This window comes from Pogoniulus pusillus, chromosome 8, assembly GCF_015220805.1.
Source record: "Pogoniulus pusillus isolate bPogPus1 chromosome 8, bPogPus1.pri, whole genome shotgun sequence".
NCBI classification, from domain to species: Eukaryota; Metazoa; Chordata; class Aves; order Piciformes; family Lybiidae; genus Pogoniulus; species Pogoniulus pusillus.
The window spans coordinates 27,388,894-27,401,665 of record NC_087271.1 but is presented as its reverse complement, the minus strand read 5'-3'; the positions used below and the strand labels follow the sequence as shown (position 1 = coordinate 27,401,665).

General features: G+C 40.7%; 1 protein-coding gene and 1 long non-coding RNA gene across 2 annotated transcripts in view; one reads left to right on the top strand and one right to left on the bottom strand.

Moving 5' to 3' along the window:
- AK5 (adenylate kinase 5) overlaps window positions 1-12,772 on the bottom strand; it is a 108,560-nt gene that overhangs the window by 39,542 nt on the left and 56,246 nt on the right. The window contains exons 7-8 of the mRNA XM_064147836.1: window positions 12,170-12,260; window positions 5,895-5,971 (exon numbers count right to left, since the gene is read on the bottom strand). Coding sequence (XP_064003906.1) covers window positions 5,895-5,971; window positions 12,170-12,260 — 168 coding nt within the window. The remainder of the gene's footprint in view (window positions 1-5,894; window positions 5,972-12,169; window positions 12,261-12,772) is intronic.
- The window catches only part of LOC135177611 (uncharacterized), a 72,745-nt gene that overhangs the window by 19,933 nt on the left and 40,040 nt on the right, over window positions 1-12,772 (top strand). The gene's annotated exons all lie outside the window — the stretch shown is intronic.

The window sequence follows — 12,772 nt, the reverse complement described above, 5'->3', positions numbered from 1 at the left end:
TTCCAAAGGAAAAATGCAGATGTAATACACAACAATTTTTCTTGTCTGTTTTTCCCTGGTTCGCACGGGGTGAAACAGAACAGTAGGCTTTCTTTCACATGCCTGCTGACTTTTGAAAGAGAAAAATAATTGTTCAAGCTTATAAAATTATACAGAAGCACCAAAATAAATTTGGTTTCAGCTTATTAAGGGAGCAGTTTGTAACAGGCAAACTGTAGTACTTTGTTTCTAGAACTGATTTTTTTTTTTAAAGCATTTAATAGGACAGTTTCCATGGCAACTTGAACTGAACAGATTGTTCATTGATTTCAGTACATTTCTATTAAACATCTTTTCTCTACAGTTAAGCCTACCTCTCCAGCTTTTTCGTTTCTTTAGATGCTTATTCACTGAATCTTTTTGCAGATGTCCTTACACTAGATTTGACTCCATCTTTTTGTGCTCTTTAAGAAAAACAAATGTTGAGGGAACGGTTCCATAATCACCCCCTGAGCTTCCTAGAGTCCATTTTTTTTTCCTTTTGCATACTACTGTTTTAATCAATTTTCTTGCAGAATCAGTAGTTGAAATTGATACTGCAGAAATGTTCAGCATTTAAAGCTCAAATGTCTCCTGGATACTCCTGGTCATTTTATGAAGCCCTGAAATGGTTAATGCTGCACATCATATAGGAACGTAGCTGCTGTTACACCAGAAGCTCCTTGTCTTCTCCTAGATCTGACCTTTAACAACTTATTCAAGGTTGATCTAATTTAGAAGATACAATGAAAATTTCTCCTGCTAAAGGAGATGTGCAGTTTGTTCTTTATTGTTTTAGTTAAACAAGGCTGGAAATTTGCTGTTGCCTCCTCTCCCTCTTTTTTTTAAGGTATATTTGTCTTCTTCTGCATTGAAAAGACTTCCAGGGCCTTTTCATGTTCTCCCTTCAATATTTAGGTTTCCAGCTATGATAATGAAGACGGGTCAGAAATGTTGTTATAATCTTGGTAGCAATGGAGTCTGGTTTTCATTGGTTCACTTAACTCTTTACTTTTGCTTCCCTAGAGCGTATATATGCTCAGGGTGGGAAATGACAGCAAGCTCTAAGAACCGTCACTACATGGCAACAACTTTTCATCAAGATCTTGTTCTCCCTCGTTAGAATATGAAAGTAGGTCTCTTTGAGGGCTTTTACCTCCACTTCATTTTGGTTTTGCTTGTGATGTTTCAAGAGAGCTGTCACATTCTCTAACTATAAAACATTCTGCACTTGCAGTAAAGATTGAGCTATGCAGTTTTCTTAATGCAATAGATTGCTTGTCACTTCCCAACAGAAAACCTTTTATTATCTTCCAGTCATTTTTAAACGTGGCTTTCCTAGGTCTTTGATGCCTGAGGACAAATAAAAGGCAATCTCTCCTTTGCATGTGTCATTGCATTTAACTAAATGCATAATTAAATGCAGTCTGACACTGGACGGACATGGAAATGCATCGCTAATGAACTGGTAACTTCCTTTTGAGGCATAAAAATGCACTTCCTTTGTAGATGCAAAATTCTCTCTCCCTATGTTCCAACTATTAGGAGAGACTAAGTACATTTCAGGGGTTTTAACTGAAGTTTACCTGATTTTCATGTTATTTTCCCAAACTCTGAAGTGGTCTATAAGCACTTATTCAGGAGTACAGTCACTCTACAGTTGTCTTGATGCATGTTTTAACTTCTCTTTTTCCCAGTTAGTCTAAATATTCCTCAGACCAGCTAAGACTGTCTTGAAACCTTGTTTTCACAAGAAAATTGCATGCTCTTTTCTGAAGCAACTTTTTGATAGGATTCACTCTTGCAATTTTTTTTTCAATGCTTCCTTTTGGCCTGAATGCACTTCAAATAAGCCAAACGGCAGGCTTCTAATTAAAAACCCAATTCTTAAGTACAAAACTCTTCTAATCTCTGGAAATAAGCAGCATTATACTGACAGACTCCTTGGCACAGTTGAGAAATTGAATGGCAAGTACAAATGAGTGCAGTGAGTACTGAAAACCTGCATCACACTTGGGAGTATTCCAGCAGCAAAAGACAGTCCTTATTAAATCAGACACTAGTCGTGACAGCGAATTTTGCCGATTGAGGATGTCTTCTAAAGCACAGGTCCTCCCTCATTGGAAGCTGTGTTGGTGCACCCAAAAGTGAGTGGCCAGAAACACATTCATGATGCCTTTACATCAAGAGTTCAAGGATGTTGCTAGGTCTTGTAGGAAAAAAATCAGAGAGGCAAAAGCCCATGTAGAACTTAGGCTGGCCGCTGCTGTTAAGGAGGATAAAAAAAGTTTCTAGAAAAATATGAATGGCAAGAGAAGGGCCAAGGACAACCTCCAGTCTTTATTAGATAGAGAGGGGAATATAGTGACAAAGGATGAGGAAAAGGCAGAGGTGCTTAACATCTTCTTTGCCTCAGTCTTCAATAGTAGGACAGGTTGTCTCCAGGGCAGCTGGACTCCTGAAATGGTAGATGGAGTCAGGGACCAGTATAGTCCCCCTGTAATCCATGAGGAAGAAGTAAGGGACCTGCTGAGACACTTGGATTCTCACAAATCCATGGGATTGGATGGGATCCATCCTAGGGTGCTGAGAGAGCTGGCAGATGAGCTGGCCAAGCCACCCTCCGTTATTTATCAACAGTCCTGGCTCACTGGAGAGGTCCCCGAAGACTGGAAGCTGCCAATGTGATACCCATTCACAAGAAGGGCTGGAAGGAGGAACCAGAAAACTACAGACCTGTCAGCCTGACCTCAGTGCCAGGCAAGGTCGTGGAACAGGTTGTCTTGAGTGCCATCACAAAGCACCTACAGGATGGCCAAGGGATCGGGCCCAGCCAGCATGGGTTTAGGAAGGGCAGGTCCTGCCTAACCAACCTGATCTCCTTTTATGATCAGGTTACCCACCTGGTGAATGTGGGGAAGGCTGTGGATGTAGTCTGCCTGGACTTCAGCAAAGCCTTTGACACCATCTGCCACAACAAGCTCCTGGCAAAGCTGGCAGTTTGTGGCTTGGACAAATTTACTCTGATATGGGCCAAGAACTGGCTGGAGGGCTGGGCCCAGAGGGTGGTGAATGGTGCCACATCCAGTTGGCAGCTGTCACCAGTGGTGTTCCCCAGGGATCAGTGCTGGGCCCAGTCCTGTTCAATATCTTTATTGATGATCTCGACGAGGGGATTGAGTCCAGCATCAGTAAGCTGACAGATGACACCAAGCTAGGAGCAGGTGTTGATCTGTTGGAAGGTAGGAGAGCCCTAGAGAGGGACCTAGACAGGCTGGATGGTTGGGCAGAGGCCAATGGGATGAGATTTAACAAGGCCAAGTGCAGGGTTCTGCACTTTGGCCACAACAACCCCAAGCAGCACTACAGGCTGGGGACTGAGTGGCTGGAGAGCAGCCAGGAGGAAAGGGACCTGGGGGTACTGGTAGATAGTAAGCTGAAGATGAGCCAGCAGTGTGCCCAGGTGGCCAAGAGAGACAATGGCATCCTGGCCTGCATCAGGAACAGTGTGGCCAGTAGGACAAGGGAGGTTATTCTTCCCCTGTACTCAACACTGGTCAGGCCACACCTTGAGTACTGTGACCAGTTCTGGGCCCCTCAATTCAAGAGAGATGTTGAGGTGCTGGAACGTGTCCAGAGAAGGGCAACAAAGCTGGTGAGGGGCCTGGAACACAAACCTCATGAGGAGAGGCTGAGGGAGCTGGGGGTGTGCAGCCTGGAGAAGAGGAGGCTCAGGGGTGACCTCATTGCTGTCTACAACTACCTGAAGGGAGGTTGTAGCCAGGTGGGGGTTGGTCTCTTCTGCCAGGCAAACAGCAACAGAACAAGGGGACACAGTCTCAAGTTGTGCCGGGGGAAGTATAGGCTGGGTGATAGGAGGAAGTTCTTGCCAGAGAGAGTGATTGGCATTGGAATGGGCTGCCCAGGGAGGTGGAGTCACCATCCCTGGAGGTGTTCAAGACAAGCCTGGATGAGGCACTTGGTGTCATGGTCTAGTTGACTGGATAGGGCTGGGTGCTAGGTTGGACTGGCTGATCTTGCAGGTCTCTTCCAACCTGCTTGATTCTATGATTCTACATGGATGAAAATATCAGAAATGTATTAGTTTACCAGTTTTTTATGTTTTCCAGTCAAGTCATGAGCAGTGTAATCATTGAGCCAGAAAAGGCTATAGAGATTGCTGCCACACTGCTTCTGCTGTGATGAGTGGCCCTGTTTATTTTATTTTTACTTTCTGGAAAGAATGTATTTTGGGCAGCCATTCTAAAAACCTAGATTATTCTTTCTGTAATACAGGATCTGAGAAAGAATATAAAAACAGTTATTAGTGATTTGGAGAAAAAAAAAAAGCATTTATTTGATTTCTGCCCCCCCAAAAGTATTTGCCTCCTCCTCCTGCCTTTCAGTGCTGCAGGGACTCAATTACAAGTGTTCCAGTTCTTGAAGCATTCATGCACCAGCATAGCAAGTAGAAAACAATCAGCTTGTCTTTAATCTGGTTAAATGAATTTAATTGAATGTTCATTTATAAAATTTGCAATACAAAGCTCAAGCGATTTCTGAGTTAGTTTTAATTCAATTTCCCTTGTGTACTCCTCCAGAAGAGCCAGATCTTAACCCACATTAGTATTGCTTCTGTGTCATCAAGAGGTACCAAGCGTTTCTCAAAGCATTTCACTGTGTTTTGGAGTACTCCTGCATGAGCTAATGGCTACGGTGGTAGTTGGAAGCACTCCACTCATTCTCCTTTTTCCTGCCTGCCAGTAAGAGGTTCTTCTGGAACAAGTAGTGTGCATCTGATGAACTCTGATAACTTCTTTGGCTTAGTTTGCACTGTAGGTTTTCCTGTCTCACTCCAAGAATCATGAAATACAGAGGTGTCTGTGTGTATTCACTTCAGCTGTGCCAAATGATACTCATCTCCAGCTGTGGCTTTGTCTTTAGTACATGATGTGTACTGCTCTGACCTCCAACTCCTCCTGTTCAGAGACTACTAAGATGTTCTGCTAAAATGCAGCCATTTTTAGTAGCTCAGCTGTGTAAGGTTGCTTAGAAACAAGCCTTCTCACCCCCACATTCTCATGACAGATTTCCTGTGCAATAACATCACTGCATGACACATTTGTATCCAAGCACGCGTTCCCTTTCCACTTGAGATTCTTTGAGTAAAGGTTGTTGGTGCTTCACACATTTGGTAAACAGCCTGTGGTAAATCACTGGAGTATTAAATCTCTGCCCCAGTCAAAATGAGCTCAAGTTTTGAATGCGAGCAGTTCTTTACTCCTCAGTTATTGATCTCCCCTTCTCTCCTGAGAGTAACTCCTCATTTAGTTTTTCAGACTGAGTAGCTAGATGACATTATGACTTGATGGCAATCTCTACTCCCTTTTTTGCTTCTATACATATTATTTCCTTGCAGCAATTCAAAATCTAGGTGGAAATTATTTTCTCCTTTTGTGTGTGGAGTTTTATTTTTAGTATTTGTATAAGGAAAATCAAATGAACTGGCTACAAAAGTATTCATCAATAATGGAAATATACTAAAAAGATTTACTACTAAGTATCAAAAATATCAACTTGCAGTTGGAGACCATCACTGTCAGTCTCTTCATTTGCTGACATCTTAAAATTTGTGGCAGAAACTCAGCAAAGTACATTAATTGAAGATTTGGGCTCTTGATTAGCACAACTATGTTCAGTCTTCTCATAACCAGAAAGTAGCCTCTGTGCATCATGAATTAATTCAGCATTGCAAGTCCTTTGGCTTAGGTACCCTTAAAGTTCCACCACCTTGTTCAGATAAATTGTATACCTCAGCACAGACATAAACTAGCAAACAGTCTAGAGGGAGACCACATAGCGAGACATAAAATTACCTGGTCCTCGAAGTCAAATTCTGTATAACCAGTATCTCCAGAATCCATAATCAGACTGTAATCAAGTTCATTAGGCCCTAAAATAAGAAAGAAAATTAAACTTCAGAACTATATTGGAGATTCTCACTTTACATGAAGAAGACCTAGTATTTCCAATTGCCTGTATAAAAACACCTGGGATCCAAGGAACCACTGATTTATGCTAGGGTACCCAGGTGAATGGTATTGTTTTGTGTCTGCATGTCCTCAGTCAGGCAAGATCATTGGGGAGGAAGAGAATACAGCTCCTTTGTGGGTTACACACCTGGTGTGATGCTCCTGTAAGCACTAGAGAATGCACAGCTTTAAGACTGTTGTTGACTTGGATTCATTTTCTAACCATTAGAGATGTTTGTATGGTCTGATCTCTGTAGCAACCTCAATCAGTAACAGATTGCACAGTTCAGTTTGTGCCAGTCACATCTATGTGTTATCTGTCATAGTTTGATTTTTGAAGTTTACTTAGTGATAGATGGTGAACTAAATATCTGTAAGAGAGAGAATAGAGAAGAACTGGAAGCCATGATGACTAAAATCTAACCACCTGGTAGGAATATTAATTCCAGGGTATCTAAGTTAGCAATTAATATTAGAATTGCTGCAAAATCAATGTCTTTGGACTACATAAAAGACATCAGAAAATTACTTGGGTCTACCACCCTCTGGTGTTTGGAGATTATTTTTAATTTCCCCCCTCCAATATTCATGTATACTGTAGCAGGCTGCTATTCAAACAAAACAAAGAACCAGAAAGGGTTCCCATAGAATGCCATGTATATATACACAAATACAGCACGATCCCTGGCATGTACACTTCATGATCTTTTGAAAATGCCTGTCTGTAAAAGATACAACCATACAGAGCCACAACTGCTGAGACCCTCTTAATTCTCTTCACATCTGTCCTGAAGTCTTGTATACCCCTAAATTCCTCTCCCTCTGTGGTTTGAATGGGAGAGGCAAAGGCACGAACAGACCTGTTTCGCCTCCCGCCCTGCAGGTGTGAAGTTGGGGAGAGCAAGGGACCCTTCTGGCATGAGGGGTGCCCGTGCAGTGCCCGCGCTGGAATCGGGCTGGGGATTGGCTGTGGTCTTCGTGCCTAGGCAGTGGTAACTCTGCTCTTTGTCTAGGAAGGGTATAAATACTGGGGGACTTCCCACTCTTGGGGTTCCTGCCTTAGAGTTCGCCCCCGCCTGAGAGTTCTCCCCCTGCCTGGATAGACTGTGCAGAAGGAGCCCCTGGTGCTTTGCTCAGAAGGAGGCTTCCCACCATTAGCCCCCTTTAAGCAGGCTCAATAGGCCTCTGAAAGAGAGGGAGGGGAGAAGCAGCTGGACCACCCCTTCAGCCAGCCTGACTGTGAGTTATTTTGGCTCAGCTTTATTAGTAAGTGGGAAACACTAATATTTAATAGCTCACCAAGCCTTTTCCAACTTCTGACTTCCAAAATAGTCACATTACTTATGGTATCCTTGTAGATCTTCTCAAATGAACTGAACCTGATAATTAAATTAATTTCTGTATATAGTTTTGGGGTCGGGTTTTGGGAAATAAAAGAATTCTATTTTTATATAAATTCCTGACTCAGCCACATTAATTCCCTGCCTCCACGACAACATCATGTCATTGCTGATAATGTAATTTAACTAAAGCCTCAGCCACAAGTGCTGGCCTACTGTGACACATTAATCACTTTTAAAGACATTTGTGTGCAAGTATTTTGATTAACTGTCACTTTGCTACAAAATACCCTTAGCTAGAAACCTTAGCATGAAATACGGTGCCACAAACTGAAAAGAAAGGTCAGGCTGAAAATGAAATCTCATGCATAATATATCTTACGAGATAAAAGCCATAATGGTTATACAAGTTTAATATGGTCAAGCATCTCAAGATGCCTTTTTTTCTTTAAGTAGGACACCAGTTTCCTTGGGGAAGCATAAGTCCTTTCTAGGGTATATTCAAGGAAGGTCAGGAAAATTTGTTTCCTTTCTTAGTCCAGTGAAAACTAACAAAACCCATAACCATCTATCATTGAACAGTAAACAGACTTCTCTGCTCTTCTCAAATTGCCTAAAGACAAGCCTACCAGAAATAAATTGAAGCAAATGGTTACTCTCAGGACAAGATAAAGCTGTGAGGGGATGTATAAGTAGAATTGAGTAGTTTGCTATCCTGCAGCTCAGTTTGGTGTTGGAGGGAGAATATTTTGCTGGTTTTTTTTTGGGATCAAATCTTGCTAAACCAGATATTCTAGACGAGGACAAAGGCTAATCAGGAGTATGTGTAACAGCAGGAGTATACCAGATCACTACTCTTCAGCATGCTGGTAATCAGTAATTCTGGTGATAGGCAAAGCTACTGACAGAGCCAAGAGGAGAGGAGTAGAAAATGTGGTTAATTCAAAACACAGATCAGGTTTTCTAAGCATACGTTTTAATTGGCAATATAGTATGTAAAGCTTGTGGCAACATTCAGCTGTCAACGAAGAAACATGAAATGTTGGCTTAAGGAAAAGAGCAGGACTGGTTAAAGTGTTTGGAAGCAGACCCACCCTGCTGCTTTCAATGAGTCTGCAAGCTGTACATCTTGTGCTCCGCCAACAAAACAGCTGATCGTAAGTTCAATTGCCTTTTCTGAGTAAATTGCATTGGTTCTCCTTTGACAAATCAATTTACAGAGAACTAGGCTGTGAAAACTCTTTTTTTACTACTGGCAGGAAGGTACTGTCTGAACTGTCTTAATTCCTTTTCAAGGGATGCCCCATTCCATCAGATCATCTCAGCTCTCGGCTAACTTACAGCCTTCCCGTGCTTGTATGAACCTATTGCAAACAACCTGAGTAACTGCATCAATTTCAAAGGGGGAAATGTAACACCTCAGTTTAAGAAAGTGTGTGAAAGTTTTACTGCCATGGAGAAACAGCTTGCAAGCACCTGATCGTATGACTTAAAATATCCTTCCTCAGTTTTAGTGTGTGCATGAAGTTGAGGTAGAGGAAACCTGGTTACTTCTATGTGCTTTTTTTTTCTTTAGGGTTTTATTTGGCACAGCACTGCACAATTAAAAGATAAATCAGTTGGGTTTTTTTATTAAATCCCCATTAACTGAATAATCAGCTCTCCAGGGAGAAGCAGGCTGCTGAAAATGAAGAAACAGCAGATCAGCTACAATGCGTTCCACTTGTTTTGCTAGGCTTTGTATCTTGACACTGAAGGCATCATTCATAAAGTCTTATTAGGAACTCAAGAGGATCCAGTGAGGGACACGGTGAATTAATGGGTGGCTGCAGTTGCAGAGGTGGCTCCTGTCAGCATGTCCTTGTACTAGGTCTGACAGGGAAAATGACTCCTGCCCACAGAGGGGTGCAGGGCTCTGCTCGGTTTCTTCCATGATTGTGAGGCTGTATTTTTATGCTGTATTTTATGGATTGTTCTTTGCTCCTAAGATGAATTGCACAGGATTACTCGTGGAAAGCTGAGAGGTTATGGCTGTTACATGACAGTGTACGATTCCTGCCACAGAAATGCACCCTAGAATACAGGAGCATCACAGCTGTAAACGTCATTGGTACTACAAAATATTTCAGTGTTCTGAGCCTGGGTGCATGTCAGTTTTTTTAAGTCTTCATGAGTAAAAATGTCAAACATTACTTTTGCACTGTTCACTAAAATTGTTTATACAATGAAACTAAATGGCACTGATCCATCTAAATTTATCTGCAATTGATTTCTCTTCCCATAACAACGTACATGTACCTCACCATGTGAGTTAATTAAGTCTGCTCCCTGGACCACTTGTGTTTTGGCAAATCAGCTAATGTATTTCAAATCCTTGCTTAAAATCTGTTACTCATTCCAAATCCTGGTAGCGATTCTATTCAGTGTGGTTCCTTGGCTCAAATATGCCCATACTCCTATTTTAACAACCACAGCATTTGCACCATTCAATACTGACTGTCACAAAAAGAAGCTAAGACTGTCCTGTGAAGCTTCTCTTAACAGTATGTTTAAACTCAACAAAACAAAATCTTATGTTTTGGAACATTCTCTGGTGCACATTCAATTAATCCATGCTACTTATAAGCACTCGGGCAAGACAAATGCTTAGAAGATAAATTTCAAGTGGAATGTAATAGAAATAATTTAACAGAGAACTGACTAGCATTAGAATGATTACATTTTAATTGTGCTCACAGTAAGATGCTTCTAATACAAATGTTATTGCGTCTATACTCTGTTGATTTTCATGACAGGTCGTTGCTGTTAGCAACAGTCTTACATTGTAGAAGGCAACAATGACAAAATTGTGTTTTAATCTATGAAAATGTTCAGTTGTTTTTCTTTCCACATATTGCTGCACAGTCAATTACAACTGGATTTCAGAGGTATTACATCCAAATTAGTGGAGGTATGAAAATATTAGAAATACTATGTTTATCTTAGCTACCAGGACACAATGTATATTGCAATATCACTAATAAGGTTAAAAGACAAAAAGTGAGATCAAGGCATTGCTAGAACTGATACTTTTAGAAATTAAAGGGCTGGTCTCATAGGACCTCTAGAAATCCTACTTCAACTCTCTTTACTACTGTTTGTGCTCAGGTTAGACCAATTAGACAATCGTGATGTGGCTTCTCATAAAGCTCATAGCTCTACAACGATTTTGGTGAGGAATTTAGTAAGTAGATTAGACTCTGAAGGCACGAACTGGAATTAATCAAGAATCGATTTGTGCAAATTGTTTAGCTTTTGTAGGTCTGTTTGTCAGAGCTAGCACCTTCATGCCACTTCTTTCCTCATCCTCAGTACTTAGCTCACTTAATTAGGGAACCCACAGGTAATTATCATTACAATGCTATATACTGGAAAAATCATTTTAGGTTTAGAATCGATAAGCACAAAAGAGGTAAGTATGCCAGTTAACAGAAAAAGCTGTTTAGCCTTTATTCTTGAGTGTATCTTATGTTAAAGCTGACCATTAGAAACCTTTTTTGAGCTAATGCACTTTTTAGTCATTCTCAAACCCACAGCCCTGTCCCACCTCACTCCTACTCCCTCTCACCTTGATAATTCATTTTAATCTTCTTTTGAGCATTCTGAGAAACAGCTTTAATGGGTGGCTCTTGTATGCCAGCTAGCTTGGACACCCCCTTTGGAATCTTCAGAATATGACCTAATCTTGCTGTTGAGGCACTGCTTGCTGCAAATTTCTTGCTAATAGAAAACAGTAATTCCCCCTTTGCCAAAGAATAGGTAACAGGTATATTGCTGCAACTAGAATTTGTTGTGCTTAAGCAGTTCCTCTTTCCTTGGAAGACCCCAGATGATTGCTCACAATTACAGATAACTGAAGACTACCTTGTCTAACAATTTATGGCAGAGGAGTTTTCCCTTAAACAGAGGAGAAATCAGGTACACCATCTTCTCTACCATACATGGCTGCTGATCTTCACTTTAACAGAGCCAGGACATTTTACAGGAAGACAATTCACCTAGTATTTTCCTTTTTTGCCTGTGTTCTGGTTCACAAAACATTTGTGACCTAACCTACCTATGTAACCCTCATGGTCTACTAGGAAGGCAATCAGAGACACCATCTACAAAAGGAAGTTGTTATGATTTTACCAAGGAACACTTTTCTGTTCCACTCAAGCAAAATATTTTTGGCAGCTGTTATGGATTTTCATTGCTTTTGATTTTTTAGCTTCAATTCCTTTTGCAGTCCCTCAAAGGCTTTTTCTTTGAGGAAATTCAAGCTTTAGTAAGCTGAAATAGTAAATATATAAATAAATCAAATCCTGAAATGTCTGGCTTACATTCACACACAGTTTCAGAATTAGTACCAGTTATTAGGGAGGAAGTATGAGCAGTAATCTCATAGGACTGGATTTTGGTGAACACTCTGGGGTACCATCTGGAACTGAAATAGCTGACAACTGGAATCAATCAATTTATGAGGTTTTATTAATTATAGGGTTGTATTAATAATAGAGTTGTTTAGTGGACTATCAATACTACTTTAAGATGAGCTTGTAGGCAAACAATGTTAGGTGGCTTGTATGAGCTTCTGAAGTGTAAAGAGATTTTATTTGCCTATGGCTGTGGAGATTTTTGAGGTCAGTCAAGCCTTTGCTACAGTACATACGTCTGTACTTGAGGAATGTGAAAAAGGCATTCCACCACTGTCAGATGCAGTGCTAAAATGTGGGTTTTGAAAACCTTACATTAACTCACCTGCTGTAGCTTCTTTGTTTGCAAATAATTTATTGTCAACTGCTGAACTTATGTCGAAGAACACTTCTTCTTCATCTCTGTCTGCATCAAACTGTTTAGGGGAAAAAAGAAAGTTGGCAATCAGACATTGCTTAGTATTTGGCTGAACATCAATATGTAACAGGACTTCTCACCTCAAGACTTCTGGATAGGAACACTTCTACTTTTCTGTGCCATGTCCATTGCTTTAGGAATCATTTTCATTTTGACTGAAAACTAAACTAATTTTGTAAACCGTTTTGCCTACTTTTAATAGCCTGTCAGAAATGGAAGCTACAGTAAAACTGATTTGCTGTCAGAGAATGAAGTTTCAAGGCAGAAAGTGAAACGAGTAATGCATATTACTTTTTCAGCCATTGAATGGTTGAAAAAAAACGACAATGTAGAGATAAAAAATGTGTTTATTGCCACTTTTCAGAGATTAGCATAATTAACTGCTTGATTTGCAAATGAAAAACTTTCAGTAGCTTCTGAGTTGACTGAAACCAATTTCTGTGACATGTATGTGTATATCATTTCTTCTAGTAGCTGAGCAAAATTCTTAGGAAAAATCCAATCTTTTTG